At 38.8% G+C, this 18,807-nt stretch overlaps 1 protein-coding gene across 1 annotated transcript in view; it reads left to right on the top strand.

Moving 5' to 3' along the window:
• Window positions 1–18,807, top strand: part of FMN2 (formin 2) — a 382,777-nt gene that overhangs the window by 348,915 nt on the left and 15,055 nt on the right. Inside the window, exon 14 of the mRNA XM_032389271.1 lies at window positions 79–228. Within this exon, the coding sequence (XP_032245162.1) occupies window positions 79–228 (150 nt within the window). The remainder of the gene's footprint in view (window positions 1–78; window positions 229–18,807) is intronic.

The following is an 18,807-nucleotide window of genomic DNA, read 5'->3' as shown; positions in this document are numbered from 1 at the left end:
ACCGTTTGGATGGAGAAAGAATATCCCATATTGGAAAGTAATCATAGCTTTTATGCTCGTGTGTGTGCGCTTTGACAGCTTTTTGGAGACTACAGCCTATTTCTTCATGAAACCAAAAATTGGAGAGAAGGAGGTGTCCCCAAATGTTTTCTTCAGTATCTGGCATGAATTCAGCTCTGACTTTAAAGATTTTTGGAAGAAAGAGAACAAACTCATTCTACAAGAAAGGTAGGTTTTTTTCATTTGCACAATGGCATTTTAAAATTGGTATTTTATTAGGTGTGACACCACTGGGGTTGCCAACTTTTATAGCCTGAATGAAAAATTAGATGGCCCTCAACCTGGGATATCAAGTCTAACAGGGTGCTGAGAACTGACAAAATGTGGAGTTTGAATAAGAAGGGTTGGCAGAGACGCTATGATGCTACAGAGAATAGCTGGGAAAATGGTTTGCCAGGACCACCGTCTGGTAAAACAACTGTGACGAGGAAACCGCAAAAAAAAGCAGAGCATGTAAGTTGAGTGGAACAACCCTGCTGAGCTGATAAACCTACTCACCTCAAAAGGCCAATAGCAAAGACTATATAAAGGTAAGATAAATCACTTGTGTTTTGTCTTGTTTTTGCTCAATTCATGAGATATTGTCCAAATTTCACCATTTGTATTAAAGTTTCTGGCTGATGTCACCAAGAAACCGATGATCAATATTTTTTAAAAGATCTTTCAGGATTCTTGTAGAATTACACCACATTTCCTAAAGTAAATCTTTTTCGGGAATGAAGGGAAATTTTTTCTCTTAAGTATATGAAATAAAGTCTTTGTCACTGATTATGAAATTCCATAGAAGCATATTAAATATTAATTCAGGAGGAAAGCTAGCCCTCCCAGGACAGGAGCCCCAAATAGCTGAGTCTACTGGGAGAATGAAAACGAAACACAGTCAGCACTATAAACCAAATGCTAAAACTGAACCAATTAGTATACTTTCCAACATCCTTGCACTAACAATGACTTTGCTTTAGATCTTTAGAACACTTGCCTCCTAAGGGACTTTGTCATACCACAAAATTCCACAGTTTCTGCTTATTGTCTTCCTTACATACAAAACCATGATTATCCACCTAGTTTTCATTTGTAACTAGATTCTGATAGGACACATCCTTAAATCAGTTGAAATTAATTGCTGGCTTTTTTTGAGCACATAGACTGTGCTATGAGTGCTAACTCATACAATTAATTAGTTAGATTCCATGGTGTTTTCAAAGAAAAAACTTTATACCTCAGTGAATAGTAGATGGAAAAAGAGAGTGGTCTGAACAGAAGGGAAAATACTTTAAATATCCACTCCAAAGACAATGAGAGTATTCTACTCCAAAGTGCATCATTATGGGTTAACCTAAAAGATGCAATTTTAGTCAAAAGTCTATGCAGGTGAGATAGGAGAGATAATTACTGAAATACAAGCACACTTACATTGTCATTCATGTCCTTCAAACTTAAGTATATATTACCTTTTAAAAAATTTTTTTACCAAGCAAGGACTGTCAGTTTGGAAAATTGTAAAGAGGAACCTTTTTTTGACTTCAGCACATTACCTACAACGTCCCTTTATGTCCCTCACTGGTCCCTCTCCACGGGCCTTTTTCATCTCTAATCTCAACTTATTCCCCTGGAAAAGGGCCGATAACTCAGTCACACAAATGTACAAATCTGACAGATAACTATTTCTTTTTCTTCTAAGATATTCATTCATTCATTCATTCATTCATTCATTCATTTAATTGAGAGAGAGAGCAGGGGGAAAAGCAGAGGGAGAAGGATAAGCAGACTCCACACTGAGCCCAGAGCCTGACACGGGGCTTGATCTCACCACTCTGAGATCATGACCTGAGCCGAAATCAAGAGTCAGATGCTCAACCGACTCAAGCCATCCAGGTTCCCTTGACAGATGGGTATTTCACCACGTACAGCTTGGTGGCAGGGGCTAGAGTCCTAAATGAGAGTGGAAGTGAGAAGAGATAGGCGTGAACAAGACAGAACTGCTGGCGCTGTAGTTTTGGAGTAACTGTTCTGATAGCACATCAGGGAAGTACGTAAATCACAGCAGAAGGCTGGCGTGTTCCTGCGGTGGTTCCTTGGGAAGTCCTGGGACAAGAAGGTGGGTGGACGCTTTTCTCGTAGTTTTCCTTTACTCTGTACATGTGCACATGAGCTGGTGAGATGTCATCACAGGGGAGCTGTTGAGACTGACTAATTCAGTTGCACAGCTCCCCAATGAGACTCAGTCTCATCCAGCCTGTGCTCCATGAGTAGAGTTGTGTCTCTAGGTAACACTTTGATACCAAGCCACTATTCGATGATATTTTATGCGTTTAACATGACCAAAACTAGCTTTTCTTCACTGGGTATCTCATAAAATCAACCAGATGCTTCTTTTATACTTCATCCTGTGCTTGTCATGTTCTAGGACTATACTGTGGCTTTTTTGACTCAACCCTTGGTGATTCTGCTTTTTGACGCAACCTTTGTGACTTTGCTCACCCCTTGGTGGCGGTGTTGTGAATTGGCAGATTACAAGTACCCTTCACTGCAGACTTCTCATCGTTCAGTATCATTTGCTTTTAACAAAGGGCTAACTAAGGAGGACTGTGTGGCAGGTGAGCCTGTGCTTCTCTGCCCTTTAACTTCTGAAATTTGTTACACCTCCTGGCAGATAGGCTGCTCTGATAAGCAAGACCATGGGTCTGACTCATTTGTAGAAAAACTTTGTCCCTTTCCTTAGTGTAGGGCCGGTGACACCATTTCCAGGAAACAGTGCAAAATGAAAATGTGGGGCCCCTTGTTAAAAAATTATTAAACAATTTCAAGGCAGCAAGTACAGAGCCCTTCCAAAAGTGCACAAACCACACCCATAAGGCAGCCTTGCCCTAGTGTAAACTTTGAATCATATTTTCTGTAGGTAAATGGAAGGGTATTTAGGAATGCTTCGTACCCTCAGACATTGATAGGAAGCGGGATGTGGTCAGTTAAATGTGTTCAACTTCTGGTACAATCTGTGATGATCTGAGTAGAACTTCACATAGCACTACAGATACCTAAAATGGGTATCTGCATCCCCAACCTGATTGTTCCTTTCTCTGTACCCTGTATTTATTATCTGCGTATTTTGTTTAGTCAGTTTTATACTATGATGATGCCTAATAATGTGTCTGTTTTTATTTTATACCATAACTATTTTGATATTTGCATTTTAGTCTTTATTTCCCAGTGAGATGTTTTGCGTGTTCGTTTCTGATGTAGCTCTCACTGTCACTAAGCCACAGTGCCTTTTCATCCTTCTGGTCTCCATAAATATTTGCTGATTTGACTTGTTACATCACTGCATTTCTCCCAGACATGGGAATAAGAACTTAGCTTATGAAGTAATGAACATGCTTTCCTACATAGCTTAAGCTTATCATTGTAAGGAATAATAATAAAAAAAAATTCCAAATACCTTAAGCAAAAAGAAAGACATTGTTTAGACAGTCAAAGCACAGAAGGGCAGGGATGGAACTTGCATGTGGATTGTCTGAATACAAAAATTCTAACTGCAGTCTGTGGGGGTTAGTCAGGTGCGTCCATGCTGTCTCTCACTATCTGTCTTTCTAAATGTCCTCCTTTCTCCTCCACTTCCTCCTCCTTCCTCTTCTTCTCCCCCTCTCTCTTTCTCTCACTCTATTCTCATGCTCTCACTCTCTCCCCCTCTCATCTCCCTACCACCACTCTCCTCTGTGGTTTTGTCTAGTTTCCAAGTCAGGCTATTCCTTTAAGGGTGGACCCATGGCCATTGGTCACAGCCATGGCTCCCATTCTCACAACCCAGTAGGAGAGAGCACTCTCCACCATCTAGAAACATTCCGAGGAAGAACTCTGGATGAGTTGTGCCCAGTTCTGGATCAGGCACTGTGGCCAGAGGTGTGGGGTACCATAGTTAGTTCAGCAGTTCACAAACCCAGTTGTGCAGCCAGAGAGGAGGGCTGCCATAATTGACAGTCCCCTTCGTAGCAGTCACTGGAATTAGGGAAGAACAGTTTCCAACAAAAGTAAATAATAATATTACTACCCCAAATTTATTAAGCCTTTACCTGCGTAATTAGCAGAATGTCTTAGCATGGTAGAAAAAACCTGAATGGTGGTTTCATGATGTTCCTTGGTCTAATTTGGAATTCACAGATTGACTATCTTTAAGGTTGCAAATCCTGTAAAAGTATTTCTTATCCCATCGTTTCTATTTGGTTCTGATTATAGAGTCGTGGTAACTTTGTGTTTTCTGGCTTTGTCCTGATGACTCCTATGATTGAGTACATATATTTCTTGAATTGGTGGATTCCTACACATCCGTGAAAGGAATTAAAAAGGTCTGCTCTCTTTCTAATTGATGTGGTTTGGAAAACATGAGGATTTTTGAGTTAGCTCTTCCACTTACCAGCCTAGTCATAGAAAGTCATAGTTTCCTAAACTGCAAAGTGGAGATAGTAATACCTCTCTTGCAGCGTTATTGTGTAGACTAAATGAGATAATATAGAGTATATAACAGTGTCTACATGCCAAATGCTCAATGGCTCTTCCTCCATCATTTAATATAAATGATATCCTGACCATGGCTACCTACAAATGTAACAATATATCGATAAGGCATGTTAAGCATCTTAACATATTCAGTGGATACAAGGCATTTCTATGACTCAGTTACTTTGTGGGTAGGTAAAATGTCTTGATTATGAAGCCAAGGGCAAACTTTTGTTTGAGAATGTTCACATGGTCCATCCGTCTATTATTTACATCATGATATACAAAGGAATTCCCATTTTAATGCTTTTAGACAACTGACCCATTGGTTTTGTCATGAGTCAGAAAAGTGTTTTTTCAGGTACTTGCAACTAGGCACACACAATTGTTAATAAGAAATCCTTCTCAAAAAAGAAATCTAGACTTGTTATCACTGAGCAAACCCAAAACATATGAAAAATCATTTAAAAAAATGAGCTTGGCTATATCCAGAAGATGGGGGCATAAACCAACATTTACTCTGCCAAACATCTCCCCAAAGGGCTCGCAGAGCACCAGTGTTAATAGGTCGGGAAGTGGGCAGTCCTCAGCTCTTTTATTTTCAGGAAGACAGTAGGAGCATCAGTATCACCTAGCCACCAATGAACCCTATGGAGCTTGGACAATAAGAGCTATATTAATTAGAGGAAAGAAGTATGGATTGATTGGGAATACATGTGCTTTTTGACCCTGGTGGGCTTGTGGTCCTGGGAGAAGACGGGGGGCCCAAAACAACTCCACTTCTCACTTTTGCTCTGTTAAAAGCAGACTTCAGTTTTTCAGCAGTCTTCGGCTGTATAATTATGTGAGGTTATTTGTAACTATTCTCACCTTCCATATGGAGCTTTTATTATGCACAGGAGACATTCAAGTCCATTTGGTGAAGGTTCTGTCTTCGTTGAGCTAACAGCCTGGCCCAAGTATGGTGTTATATGCAATGGGAGAGCCCTGGGGCAGGAGTGAAGGATTAATTCCGTCCAGAGGACCTTTGACAAGGAGATTGGAGTTGGAGTAGGATTTTCGCAGGCGGTCCAGGGAGGTAAGGGCATTCTAGGCAAGATGATGCGGCCCTGGCAACCCCATAGTGTGCAGTGTGGCCTATTGGAATTTTATTTTTAGTTGACTTAAGACATTTTAATTTAATAAATCAGTTGTGACATTAGTAAGGGTTATGTTTAAAGTGTTGTCTAACTTAATTTACTGGTTTATTTTATTTTGAGACAGGTAGTCTTTGATGACCCAGGAGAAAGGATAACTACTCCTCTAATTGCGCAAGCATGTGGCAATCAGGTCTAGTTTCTGCCCAGCTGAAATCTGCAATTAGGGGAAAAGGATTTGAATGCTTGGCTTTAGAAGATTATGCATTAAATTGGAAAGCACATCATGCCATGTTAACATTCCTGTTTCCATAATTTATATTTGAGTGAGCTGTATGTTCAGATTTAAGTAGGACGTTATTAGGGTAGAAGGAAGCGACCATTTTCAAAGGGATTGAAAATAAATCTAAAGAATGGAGATAAAGAAGGAAGCTTTATTGTTATGTAATAATGTATTTGTTGGATACCTAGATGAACTTGCCTCTTGGACTGCATTGTTGCATTGCAGCATTAAATGAATTTAGCCAACCATTTATCCCTTTAATTGAGGCATCAATGTCTAGAGAAACAACACATAAAGAAATTCTCTTCCTACTTCTGACTTTCTATAGCAGAAGCTTTGGCACAACAAATGACAATGGAATTGTGGTGAATGGAACCTGAGAATGTGTAGGGAATGTGATCTACATTCACTAAAGGAGTAATTAATATGCATTAAGACATAATAGATAATTCATTTATTTATTAATTCATTCAAAATTACTTATGTCCTACTGTTGTGCTGGCCATATTTTCGGGCCATATGGTTCTTACCCTTTAGTGAGAGAAGTAGACAATAAAAAAATAAACACAGTTTTAAATTATAGGTTGAAATTAGTACTGTGAGGAAAATAGTGAACCATTTTTGCCAAGCAAAAAACAGAAGAGTTTCACTTAGAAAGCATGGTCAGAGGAGGCCTTTCTGAAGAAGCAGTATTTATGCTGACACTTAAAGAATTTGAAGGAGCAACTATGTTAAGGGGCAACATGTATGTGAGTCTGCCAAGCAGAGATGTAGGAAGTTCAAGACAACATGACAGAAAAGATGGGGTGCACTCTAAGAAAGATGAAGGTGTTGAGATGAATATGATGAAATAGACAGGGGCCTGATCATTCAGGCTCTTGTAGATCATGGTAAGAGATTGACTTCTTTGCGCATGCAATTGAAAAATCATCAAAGGGATTTTTAAAAAGGGAATGACTTGATGTGATTCATGTAATGAAAAGATTGTTGACTCAAATGGGTAGGAGATTGGACAATGGTATTGAGAAACAATTTAGGAAGTTAGTATAGTGGCCCAGGTGAAAGATGTGATGCTGTGGACCAGGGGGAAGGTGACAGAGATGAGAGGAAGTGGGGGTGTTGAATATATACTTTGGAGGTATACCTATACAAACTTGCTATTCACAGGTTGCAGCCTGTACCGGTTGTAGAGGGTCAAAAAATTCTACATCTCACCTCAGATATTGACAAGCTCCTGTTAACCAGGATGTTAGAGATCAAGAATGCAAACTTTCCCTTTCTCTCCTAAAATGATGTACAAAGGCAAGGTTGGGGAAAGCTGTGAATCCTTGGCTATCAGGAAATTCATTTTCCAGAACTTAGTTCTCCAAGAATGATGTAAAATCATAAGGTGAACATTAGATGGGAAAGATCTTTGCATTTCTTCTTGATCTTGCCATGTTCCAAGACATGTTTTTTAAATCTTGGAAAATCCTTTCTCAAAAGCCTCATGTTCAAAAATGGAAGAAACTGACCCTCAGGGTTTCTGGTTCCAACTCCCCATCAGAGAATCAGGACCGAGCGCCAAGAAAGTAGCTTGTCCAAAGACATTTTTTGCTTTGAAAAGGATTTAAACATTGTGGTACCTTCCAGTAGATTTGTAGAGGCTTGTAAAGTTATCTGAGCAGTTACTAGTTTCTCTTAAGCATTTGCTAAAAATGTTTTTTGTCTTAGCATGTTTGTGTATGTCTTAGCAAAGTTTGTATAAAACTATTTTGGATCAAAATAAACTTCATGGAATAGATATTTTAAATTACCTATTTAAAAAACATCACATAGCTTATATGGGCTGAAATACAAGCTGTTCCTTTACAAGCAAGATGGTATTTTGAAGGGGTCACTTTAAGTTTCGTTAGGATATTCTCAAACAACGTGATGATTATAATCTGCTAGAGGAGGAGGTCTAGATCTGTTAGATTTGAATAATGTCAAATTAACCAATTCTTAGGTTTGTGTAGGCTTCTGCTAGAACCTGGATTTTTTTTTTTTTTTTAAAGATTTATTTATTTATTTGAGAGAACGAGAATGAGAGAGAGAGAGAGTACATGAGAGGGGGGAGGGTCAGAGGGAGAAGCAGGCTCCTCGCTGAGCAGGGAGCCCGATGCGGGACTCGATCCCGGGACTCCGGGATCATGACCTGAGCCGAAGGCAGTCGCTCAACCAACTGAGCCACCCAGGCGCCCCTAGAACCTGGATTTTTAAGATAGTGAAAAATTTAAGAAGTCAGACGCTCCCCAGAGTTCATTCCCACTGTGATATTCTACATGCTGATTCTGACCTCTTCAAGCAAAGGAATTCCACCTGCTCGGCCTCAGGATTCCACTCTCAGACACCACCCCTATTCCCATTAGTGGGAGTGAATCTTTAGAGAAATGAGAAATGCTTCTTAAAAGTTTGGGATTCTAAAGTAAATAATGGATAATCAGAACCTAGTCATGAGAAGTAAAGATGGAAGAGATCGTCTCTACAACAGATTTGAAACTGATGGCAAAGTTTAGACCAAGACATGTCGGGAGTTATTATATTTGACAAATAACAATTAACTTACTTGGTTTTGCTGCTGAAGTCTGGTTAAGATTTAGAAGCAACTGTGATAAGGCATCAAACTCAATTTTAAAAGGAATCATTTGTGAAAGCATGTGCTGAGTGTGTATGTATGTGTACTGGAGGGGGACGGGGTATGTGTGGAGGGAACCAAGAATGGAGATCAGTACTGAAGAAATTTAAGAATATGTATTTTAATATAGGACATACAGAAGAAATTAGGTAATATTCTTGTGTCTTTGTGGGGAGGAAATGGAGAATGGTCTTAAGAAAGTAAGCAGAATGGCCAATAAACATCTGAAAAGATGCTCCGCATGATGAGCCATCATGGAAATGTAAATCAAAACCACAAAGAGACATGCACACTAGGATGGCTGTAGAGAAGAAAAACAGGTAATATAACAAGTGTTGGAGGAGATGAGGAGAACTTGTGAAACTGTCACACTGCTGGTGGTAATATGGAATAGTGCAACCACTTTGGAAAACAGTTAGGCATCTCCTCCCAAGGTTAAACCTAGAGTTACTATGGGACCCAGGAACTCCTTCCTAGCTTTATACTGAAGCGAAAGTAAAAGCGTGCACCCACACAAACACTTGTACACATGTGGTCATGGCAGCACTATTCATAATATCCAAAAGATGAAAACAACCCAAATGTCCATCAGCTGAGTGGATAGTAAAAGTGAATATTACAATGGGATATTATTTGGCAGTAAAAAGAAATGAAGCACTGATATACGCTGTACCGTGGATGAACCTTGAAAATATTATGCTAAGTGAAAGAAGACAGTCACAAAAGGCTATATATTTTATGATTTGATTTATATGAAATGTCCAGAATTGGTAAATATATAGGATCTGAAAGTAGATTAGCTGTGTCTGGGGTTGAGGGGAGAGAGGTATGGGGAGGGGTGGTTAGTGAAGTTTCTTTTGGGGGGTATGAAATGTTCTACAAAACCCTGTGAATATACTAAAAGAAACATTGAATTGTCCACTTTAAATGGGCAAATTTTATAGTATGTTGATATCTCAATAAAGCTTTTTTTTTTTTTTAAGTAAGGAGATTTCTCACATCAGAGTTCTAAGCATAAACGCAGACCACAGTTGGACACGCTGACCGCCTGTGATGATCTGTTTAGATGGCTGATGGTTTTGAAGTCCTACATTGGTTCTTGTGTCTTCCTTCTTGGCACACTCTCAGGCTTTCCCCTGTGCCCTTAGAGTTTCATATGTACTCATGAAAAGCAAATCTATTAACTACTCACATGAATATTAGCTAGATCAAAAGTTGAGAAATAAATCTGCTGGCAGGGCGCCTGGGTGGCTCAGTCGGTTAAGCATCTGCCTTCGGCTCAGGTCATGATCTCAGGGTCCTGGGATCAAGCCCCACATTAGGATCCTTGCTCAGTGGGGAGCCTGCTTCTTTCTCTTCCTCTTCCTGCTGCTCCCCCTGCTTGTGCTCTCTTTCTCTCTGTCAATAAATAAATAAAATCTTAAAAACAAAATGCCCCACTCTTAAAAAAAAAAAAATCTGCTGGCAAAAACTGTAAAAAAAGAAATTGCATAGCTCATTCCAAAATCAAAAAGTCCCCATCAAACATGAAAAAGTGCTCAACATCGCTCAGCATCAGGAAATCCAAATCAAAACCTCAATGAGATACCACCTCACACCAGTCAGAATGGCTAAAATTAACAAGTCAGGAAACGACAGATGTTGGCAGGGATGCAGAGAAAGGGGAACCCTCCTACACTGTTGGTGGGAATGCAAGCTGGTGCAGCCACTCTGAAAAACAGTATGGAGGTTTCTCTAAAAGTTGAAAATAGAGCTACCCTACGACCCAGCAAATTGCACTACTGGGTATTTACCCCAAAGATACAAATGTAGTGATCCGAAAGGGTACGTGCACCCCGATGTTTATAGCAATGTCCACAATAGCCAAACTATGGAAAGAGCCAAGATGTCCATCGACAGATGAACGGATAAAGAAGTTGTGGTATATATACAATGGAATATTATGCAGCCATCAAAAGGAATGAAATCTTGCCATTTGCAATGACATGGATGGAACTGGAGGGTATTATGCTGAGCAAAATAAGTCAATCAGAGAAAGACATGTATTATATGACCTCACAGATATGAGGAACTCTTAATCTCAGGAAACAAACTGAGGGTTGCTGGAGTGGTGGGGGGTGGGAGGGATGGGGTGGCTAGGTGATGGACATTGGGGAGGGTATGTACTATGGTGAGCACTGTGAATTGTGTAAGACTGTTGAATCACAGACCTGTACCTCTGAAACAAATAATACATTGTAAGTTAAAATAAAGAAGAAGATAGTAGGAAGGGTAAAATGAAGGGGGGGAGTCGGAGGGGGAGACGAACCATGAGAAACTGTGGACTCTGAGAAACAAACTGAGGGTTCTAGAGGGGAGGGGGGTGGGAGGATGGGTTAGCCTGGTGATGGGTATTAAAGAGGGTATGTATTGAATGGAGCACTGGGTGTTATACGCAAACAATGAATCATGGAACACTACATCAAAAACTAATGATGTAATGAATGGTGATTAATATAACATAATAAAATTTTTTTTAAAAGTCCCTGTCAATTTAGATGATTAGTAATTTATAATAGCTTGACTCTATAGTGATGAAATTAGCCAGTGCTTTCTCTGTGTAAACCCATTTCAGGAAATCACAAGTCATGTTAAAAATACACACAACATAATAGATATGTGTCTATGTATTTTGAAATTATTCATCTATTGCAAATAAACATTTTTTTTTCAAATCTTATCTCCATAGGAGGAGATTGTCAGTTTTTTTAACCTGTATTTCTGATGAAGAAGTGATAATAGTGGATATAATAAACTGTTAAAATAAAATAAAAGGGAAAGAAATTTGTCTGCGTTTGCTATAGGGTAAAGCCTCAAATCTTTCACTTCTGTCTAGTTAACCCTTCATCTTCTCACTGTAATGTCTCCAGCCTTTCCCTGGCCTTTTTGGGTGCTCATTCAGGACCCCACTCCACAGGCCTTCTGGCCAACGTGCTGCTCAGGGTTTTTGCTTCTGCTTGTCATAAACAGTTGGGCTTAGCAGTTTCAGCCAATGGGCAGCTGCTAGGTCATGAGTGGAATTTTGAGCCCGTGGAAAGAAGACACTTTTTTGAGACAGACAATGATAGGAACAGACCCTTTATGTGGTGCGCCCTAGCCAGTGGGCACTCAGTGAAGACTAACCATGTTGATACCGAAGAACTAACAATGTGGTCTTGGAGATTGGCATTTCCAATCAATTCAAGTGTCTATCAGTTGAACAACCATCATGGCAAATCGATACCACATAAGCTTGGGTTCTTTGGTTTATATAGAAAGTTATTGTTTACAATTTGTTCCTCCTCAAAAGAACCTTCAAGTCAGTGTCATCATCATCATCATTTAAGTTATTATATATACATAATATTTTATGCATATTATAATTTCATATCCAATTCAAATTCTAATGCTCTTAGAGTTTTAGGAGCTATGATTTTGCAATTTTTAAGACTAATAATGTTGCAGAACCAAAAAAATGAAAATTGCATCATATAATTCCTAAAATGGTAAAATTTTTGCAATTTAGGTTTTCTAATTATAATATTATCAATATATAGCTACACAGAGGTTTGTCCGCTCACTCCTTTTGAATGTTGTGTTATGTGAAACCTATGAGCATTTATTCTATTTTATTTTATTTTATTATTTTATTTCATTCCATTTGGATTTATTTTGCTTTTGTCTCCTGAGTAAGAACTATAATAAAATACTTAGGATCCTTGATGCCTTGGATGTCTTTCTATGTTTGAAAACTTTATTTAATCAACTTCATCTGTCATTTTATCTTGTTGAATAATGTTAAACATTCTCTAAATAATCCATCGGCTTTGTCTCCATCCTCTCCCACGCAGCCCTGGCCATGTTCCACCTCCAGTTGATTATCAAGGTTGCCCCTTCCTTTAGGAATAACCTTTAGACTGGCACCCATGTGTCACACTCTATATCTAGATGAAAGAAAGTGTTCCTGCCCAACATGCCTCCACAGCTCATTGATCTCTCTCTGGAGAAAGGCTGGTATGTGTCCTTACAGATTCCTTCTTTGAAAGATTTAAAACTTGATGCTGAGCTATATAAAGTCCTGTTTGGATAGCTGTGCCTTACAGAATGAGGGTCATGCCACTTCTGCATTTACAGAAAGAGCACACAGTCCTCTCCTACCATGAGCTGCACCCCCCCCCCCATTGCATTGTGTAGAATTAGCTGATGGTTGCACTTGGCAAAGTGAAAACTCAGGCTCAGAGGAGAATCAGAGTATCCAGGGCACAGTCAGGAAGTAGGCCTACCCTGTCCTTTGGAGACTTAGGCAGATTCAAGCTTGCTGGCTTTTTATAAGGAAATCGTAATTTTCAGAAAGTAGCAGTCTCAATGAGGACAGAATTCAGAGTGTGTTGGTGGAGGCCATAGCTGTTTCATTGCAAGCAGAGTGGACACAGTCAGGAGGTCACTACCATCTCTTCCTGGGCTTCCCAATGTTGTTCTGCCTTGGGGTGCTTCTGGAGAGGAGATGGGAGATGAGGTGATGGGAGAATGCCCTGGAGGGAAAGGTGGCAGTCACATTAGAGAGTGCCTGATCCCCCAAGTTCCATTAACCCAAAGATGACTGACCCTCATCTCCACCAAATTAGGAGAACTGGGGCAGTAGAAGTGTTCTTGACTTAGTATTCCATCAGGGTGATCTTGTGTCGTAGTCATGTGTAGCAGAACCCAATAATAAGAAATAAGTGTGGCTTTTTTATTTTTTATATTTTTAAAAATATCTTTAAAAATTTTTTTAAAGATTCACTTATCTTAGATATCTATCTATCTATCTATCTATCTATCTATCTATCTATGGGAGAGAGAAAGAGGGCAAACATGTCAGGGAGGGGCAGAGGGAGAGAAGCAGACTCCCTGCTGAGTGCAGAGCCTGACCCCGGGCTCTATCTCATGACCCGAGCTGAAAACCAAGAGTTGGATGCCTAACTGACTGAGCCACCCAGGCGCCCCCAGCTATTTTATTTTTTTAATAAACAGAATAATCTATAGTCATATTAATGAATTAGTACTTTTTACCATATATTTAAGCCTTATTAATATTTCTCTATTGTTTTATAATATGGGCATCTCAGGTCGGCTGCATTTACCATCACTTTGAAAAATGATAAAACTCAAAATTATGCCGGATTATATAGACATTCACTCTGTTTTAAAAGAATATATTGAATACTCATGTCTTTTAGGCATTGTAATATTGTGGTTTATAATAAGAAATATTTATTTGATCTTCAGCTAAGTTTCTGACACTGAGCTCCTAAAACCTTTGGGATTTCCTAAGTGATGAGAGTTATAAAGATATCTTCTATTGTGTTATGGGGTGACTTTTAGAAAGCCCTTAGGTTGCTAAGGATGACCAGGGAACCAAGCCTGTAATTAGAGGGTTGGAACTTTCTGTCCTATCCCCTAACCTCTGGAGAGGGAAGAGGAACTGAATCAATCACCAATGGCCAATGATTTAATTAATTATGCCTATGTAATAAAGCCTCCATAAAATCCCAAAAGGACCCACACACCTTACTCTATGCTTCTCTTCCACTGGGCTTTCCTGAGTTAAAACCTTTTATAATAAACTGGTGATCTAGTAAGTAAAATGTTTCTCTGAGTTTTATGAGCTCTTCTAGCCAACTAGTTGAACCCAAGGAGGGGGTTGTTCTAACCTTTCATCTCTAGACTGTGGGTCAGAAGCACAGTGACAACCTGGACTTGCCATTGGCATCTGAAGGGGGGGGCAGTCTTGTGGGGCTGAGCCCTTAATCTGTGGGATCTGATGCTGTCTCTAGGTTAGAACTGAATAAATATTTTGGTGGTATGGGAAAAACCCATGGGTCAGAATTGGTATCCAAATCGGAGACCTTCATTTAGAATTTAAAGTAGCCAGAAGTAGAAGTTTGCCTGTGAGAATCCTTAGTCCTCTAAACTTTAATTTGTTATACAATGTGTGGAGATCAGCCTCGAAAATTTGTTGGGTGAGGAAAAGGGAAGGAGTAGCAGTCTATTCTAATTATCATTATACATTTAGGTAATATATATTTTGCAAGGATAAAACATCAGAATAAAAGCATATTCATAGTCTTTCTTAACTTTCTGAGATACAATTATTTTTAAAAATTAAGCTCTTTGGTTCAAATTCCTTTGGCCTAGGGGTGAACATTTTTGGAAGGTTTGATAAAATTCCATTTAGCCACATTAAAGTTTTCCAAACATATGGGGGAGGTAAATAAGATGAAGAATAGTTGAAAAAAGTATATTTCAGCAGTTGAGAGAATTTCAGATGCTCACAGATAACTTAAAAGCTTTCATTTTAAAAGTTAGTCTAGATGTAGATATTGATGTATTCTTAAATTCATGTGCTGTTTTTAGGGCAGAAGCACTCAATTCTGTATTGAGTTTATACATGGGTTTATTTCTTATAGTTCTGATTATTTTTTTAATGTTTTCATTTTACAAAGGCGAAATAAAAGAATCATTGCACAGAGTACTAGAGCATGAACTTGAAGCTAGGTAATGTTGATGGACTAATTAGAGAAAAAGGTAGAAGGGCAATTGTTTTGTTTTAATATCATGGATAAATGGCTGGGTGGCTGAACAGATGGATGGGCAGACAGGCAGATGGATGGATGGGGAGTTACTGGAAGTCACACATAAAAGCACTCAGGAAAAAAATACAAATCCAAGTAAGTGAAGATGATGTTTTTATGAAGAAAGCTTAAATTGGCTCCTATTTTTTAAAGCTCTCTACTTCATCTATCGTTAATAAAGAAAAAGAACTCACAGCATACTTTACCACTAGTTATGGTCTATTACTGTGTCCCGAAGATTCATGTGAGAGTCAAAGACCATGCACAACCTCTTAGCTTAAGAGAGGCAAGAACATGACCATCAGAAAGCTGGTGGATCATAGTAAAAAGGAGAAAAGTTATGCTGACTCCCATAAAATATATATTTTACCATTCACGACTAGTTACTAAAAACAAATTTCTTAGTAATGCTGATTAAAGAAAAATTAAGAATTAAGTGTTCACATCCAAATTCTTAATTGTCAGTGGCCATTTCCTATTTTCCACCTGAGGGTTTAACAAATTCCCTAACAAGGATAATAGAGTTCACAAATGCTGGGAACAAGTATTATAACAGATACAGTTTTATTTGTAGTTTAATAGTCCAGAGCCATAATCCCTTGTCTACAATTTGGAGGTCCAAAACACCTCTGAAACCAAACAATTTTTTATAAGTTTGTGGCAAACTCAACTTACATGAGACTGTTTATGTAGTCTTTATTCATCCCACTTAGTATGAATGTTCATATGTTTACTGCAGAAATGTTAACATGTTTGATTACTCCATGCTATGTCAGACCCATTTGGTAGTGTTATGTACCATCTTTCTGTCTGAAATTAGAAGGGTTCTGAATTCTGTAATCCATCTGGCCCCCGGGGCTTGGGGTAAAGGGTCACAGAATGAACAGATATCTGGCTGACTGAACACTGTACTCACCGGTCCTGATTCTACTCCTTCTAGAACCACACAAATAAATCCAATCCCTTGTCCATGTAATGGGTCTTCACATATTTAAGGTTAGCTATGAAGAGACTCTCAAGTTCTCCATCACCCTGATATAACATTCCTGGTTCTTTTAATTGTTCTAGAATCTCTTTGGATTTTTCCGATTCATTCATCCATTCACCCATAGAGCTTCTTGCGCAGCCTGGGCCACATCGTCTCTTATTACAGCTGTGTCCTTACTGCCACCATGATCCACACAACCAATCACACTTCTTAACACTCCCAGTATCAGCAAGGCCATACCCTTCACCTTTCTTGCTCTAGGAGAAATTTCCTAGCTGGACTATTTAAAAATCTGTGTTCTCCAACCTAAGGTAGATTCTCTAAGGAATGGAGATCCTGAGATAAATCCTGGGAAATATGAGGGGGATGAGAAGTCAAGAATGCTTTTATTGCAACTTTTAACTGTCCTTTATAATTGTCCCCTGTGGTGCCTTCTTCTACTTTCTTCCAACTCTGAACACCATTTCTGCGTTCTTCTCTGTGATCTTTTGACTTGTCCGTGTGTGTTACTGAAGTCATTCAACAAGTATTTATTAAGTGGCTACTATATGCCAGACACTGGAGTTGTAAACCAAACCAAATCCTGACCTTCTGAATCTAAATTAATAAACACCAGGACTGATAGAGGCTCTGACAAAAAGTAAAGTAGGGTGAAGGGAAAAGTGAGTTGTAGGAGGTGATGGTCTGACTATAGAGACTTGAGGAAAGTGAGGGAATAAACCAGTGGATACCTGGAGACAGAACATTTCAGACGGGGGGGAAGGCAAGTACAAAGCATGAGGAAGGAGCATGTGTAGGGAGGAGGCCGAAGTTGCTGGAACAGAGTGGGCAAGGAGAGAAAAGTGGAAAGTGGGTGTGGAGAGGGGTATGCCTGGCAGGCAGGGTGCAGGAGGGGCTTCAAGAAGGAGAGCTTAAAGGAAGAACCATGTGAAATGCTGCTGGTGTTCACATGAGGGAGGTGAGAACCAAGAATTGACCTTGGAATTGGAAGGGGAGGGAATTGATGACATCCACGAGAGCTGTCTCTGTCCAGTGGCTGGGTACAGATGTCTGATGGGAGCAGAAAAATGGAGACAGTGACCACAGGAGTTTATGCACAGAAAGGGTCAAAGAGAAAAGAAGGTCCAGCTGGAGAGGAAGGTGAATTAGGGTTTTTTTGTTTTTTGATGATGATGGGATAAACAGCATATTTTTAACCAGATAGGAATAATCCAGGAGAGTAAATATCATGACCCTTGTTCTTGTTCTCCCTTAATATGTGTGTTTCCTTGATCCCATTCCTGCCTTGTATCTCCCACATCTTCCCCTTAATTAAGCTGTACTTCCTCTTGCATAATTCTAAAGCATCATGATATAAATAGCTTTCTTGTACTCTTTTATGAGTTTTACAGGGAGGAAATGTGATAAACTTTCTATAAACTAATTTCCATGTCTAATAGCCCTTGAATTCCTCCCTGCAACCAAAAAAAAAGAAAAAAGTCTTTAAAAAATAGGATCCAAGGTATTCATACATGTCATCTTTTGCTAGAGAAGTGTCAAAACAAAAGCCATGGTATATATACCAACAGCTTAAGTTTATATCTCACTAGCTATAGTCAAAAATGTTTCTAAACCATATGCAAAAAAAATCACTGACATTAAGAAAATATCTTAGCATGTGGAAGTAGTAAAACGATGTTTGCATGAAAAATGTCAAATGTAGTAAACATTATTCTCCTGTAATAAAAGATTAATTTTGCTGTCACATGTGATTTTGTAATAGTTTTGGCCATCATGTATGACAGAAATTTGTTTTATTTGTTACCATAAATTTGTAGAACAAGGGATTGTCACATTACCATTTTATTAAGGAAATCTAAAAGCCTTCAATTTGTACAGAAAGAACATGGTCACTCTTATGGGACTTATATAAAGAGCATATCAGCTGAGCTACTTTTGTAAATTCCATGTAAATCCACATCTAATATAGAATTAAAATAGTCTCTACTACAAGATCCATGAGAAAAACAAACCTCTTTTTCTTTTATAAATCAGAGATTTTAAATTAGTGGTGAAAAATATGTGATCAGGAGTTTAAAAATCCTAGCATGTATATGAACACAAATATTCCTATTTTCAATGACTATTAAAAGCTTATTGTCTAAACATTTTAAAAAGTTCTAAATAGTACCTTCCAGATTTCTCAGCTTTTTCTCATGCCATGTTAAATTCCTTGTAGAAGAACATGAAAAGAGGATACTCTTGGTTTGACAGGGTTTAGTTCAAGTTCTTTATTTACACAGTTGGAATGTGAACCTTGTTGTTGATTCCATGAAGCAACTGTATTTTCCTTCTTCAGCAGGGTAGAATGTCAGCATATCCAGCACTTGTCACCTACTCCTATTCAGTTCAGAGCATTGCAATGTGCTACAATTAAGGAAATATGCTGACTGTCCTGGATTTTTCACTTTTATGTCTGTATCAGATTAGATCACCAACAAGCACCAGGACATACTTGAAGAGTGTGTTGACTTCCCTGTCTTCAAAATGCCTTCACTGAATTATAGTTTAAAATTTATATT

This window comes from Phoca vitulina, unplaced genomic scaffold, assembly GCF_004348235.1.
Source record: "Phoca vitulina isolate PV1807 unplaced genomic scaffold, GSC_HSeal_1.0 scaffold54, whole genome shotgun sequence".
Lineage (NCBI taxonomy): Eukaryota > Metazoa > Chordata > Mammalia > Carnivora > Phocidae > Phoca > Phoca vitulina.
The sequence above is the reverse complement of the archived record's forward strand: the minus strand, read 5'-3'. Positions and strand labels throughout refer to the sequence as shown.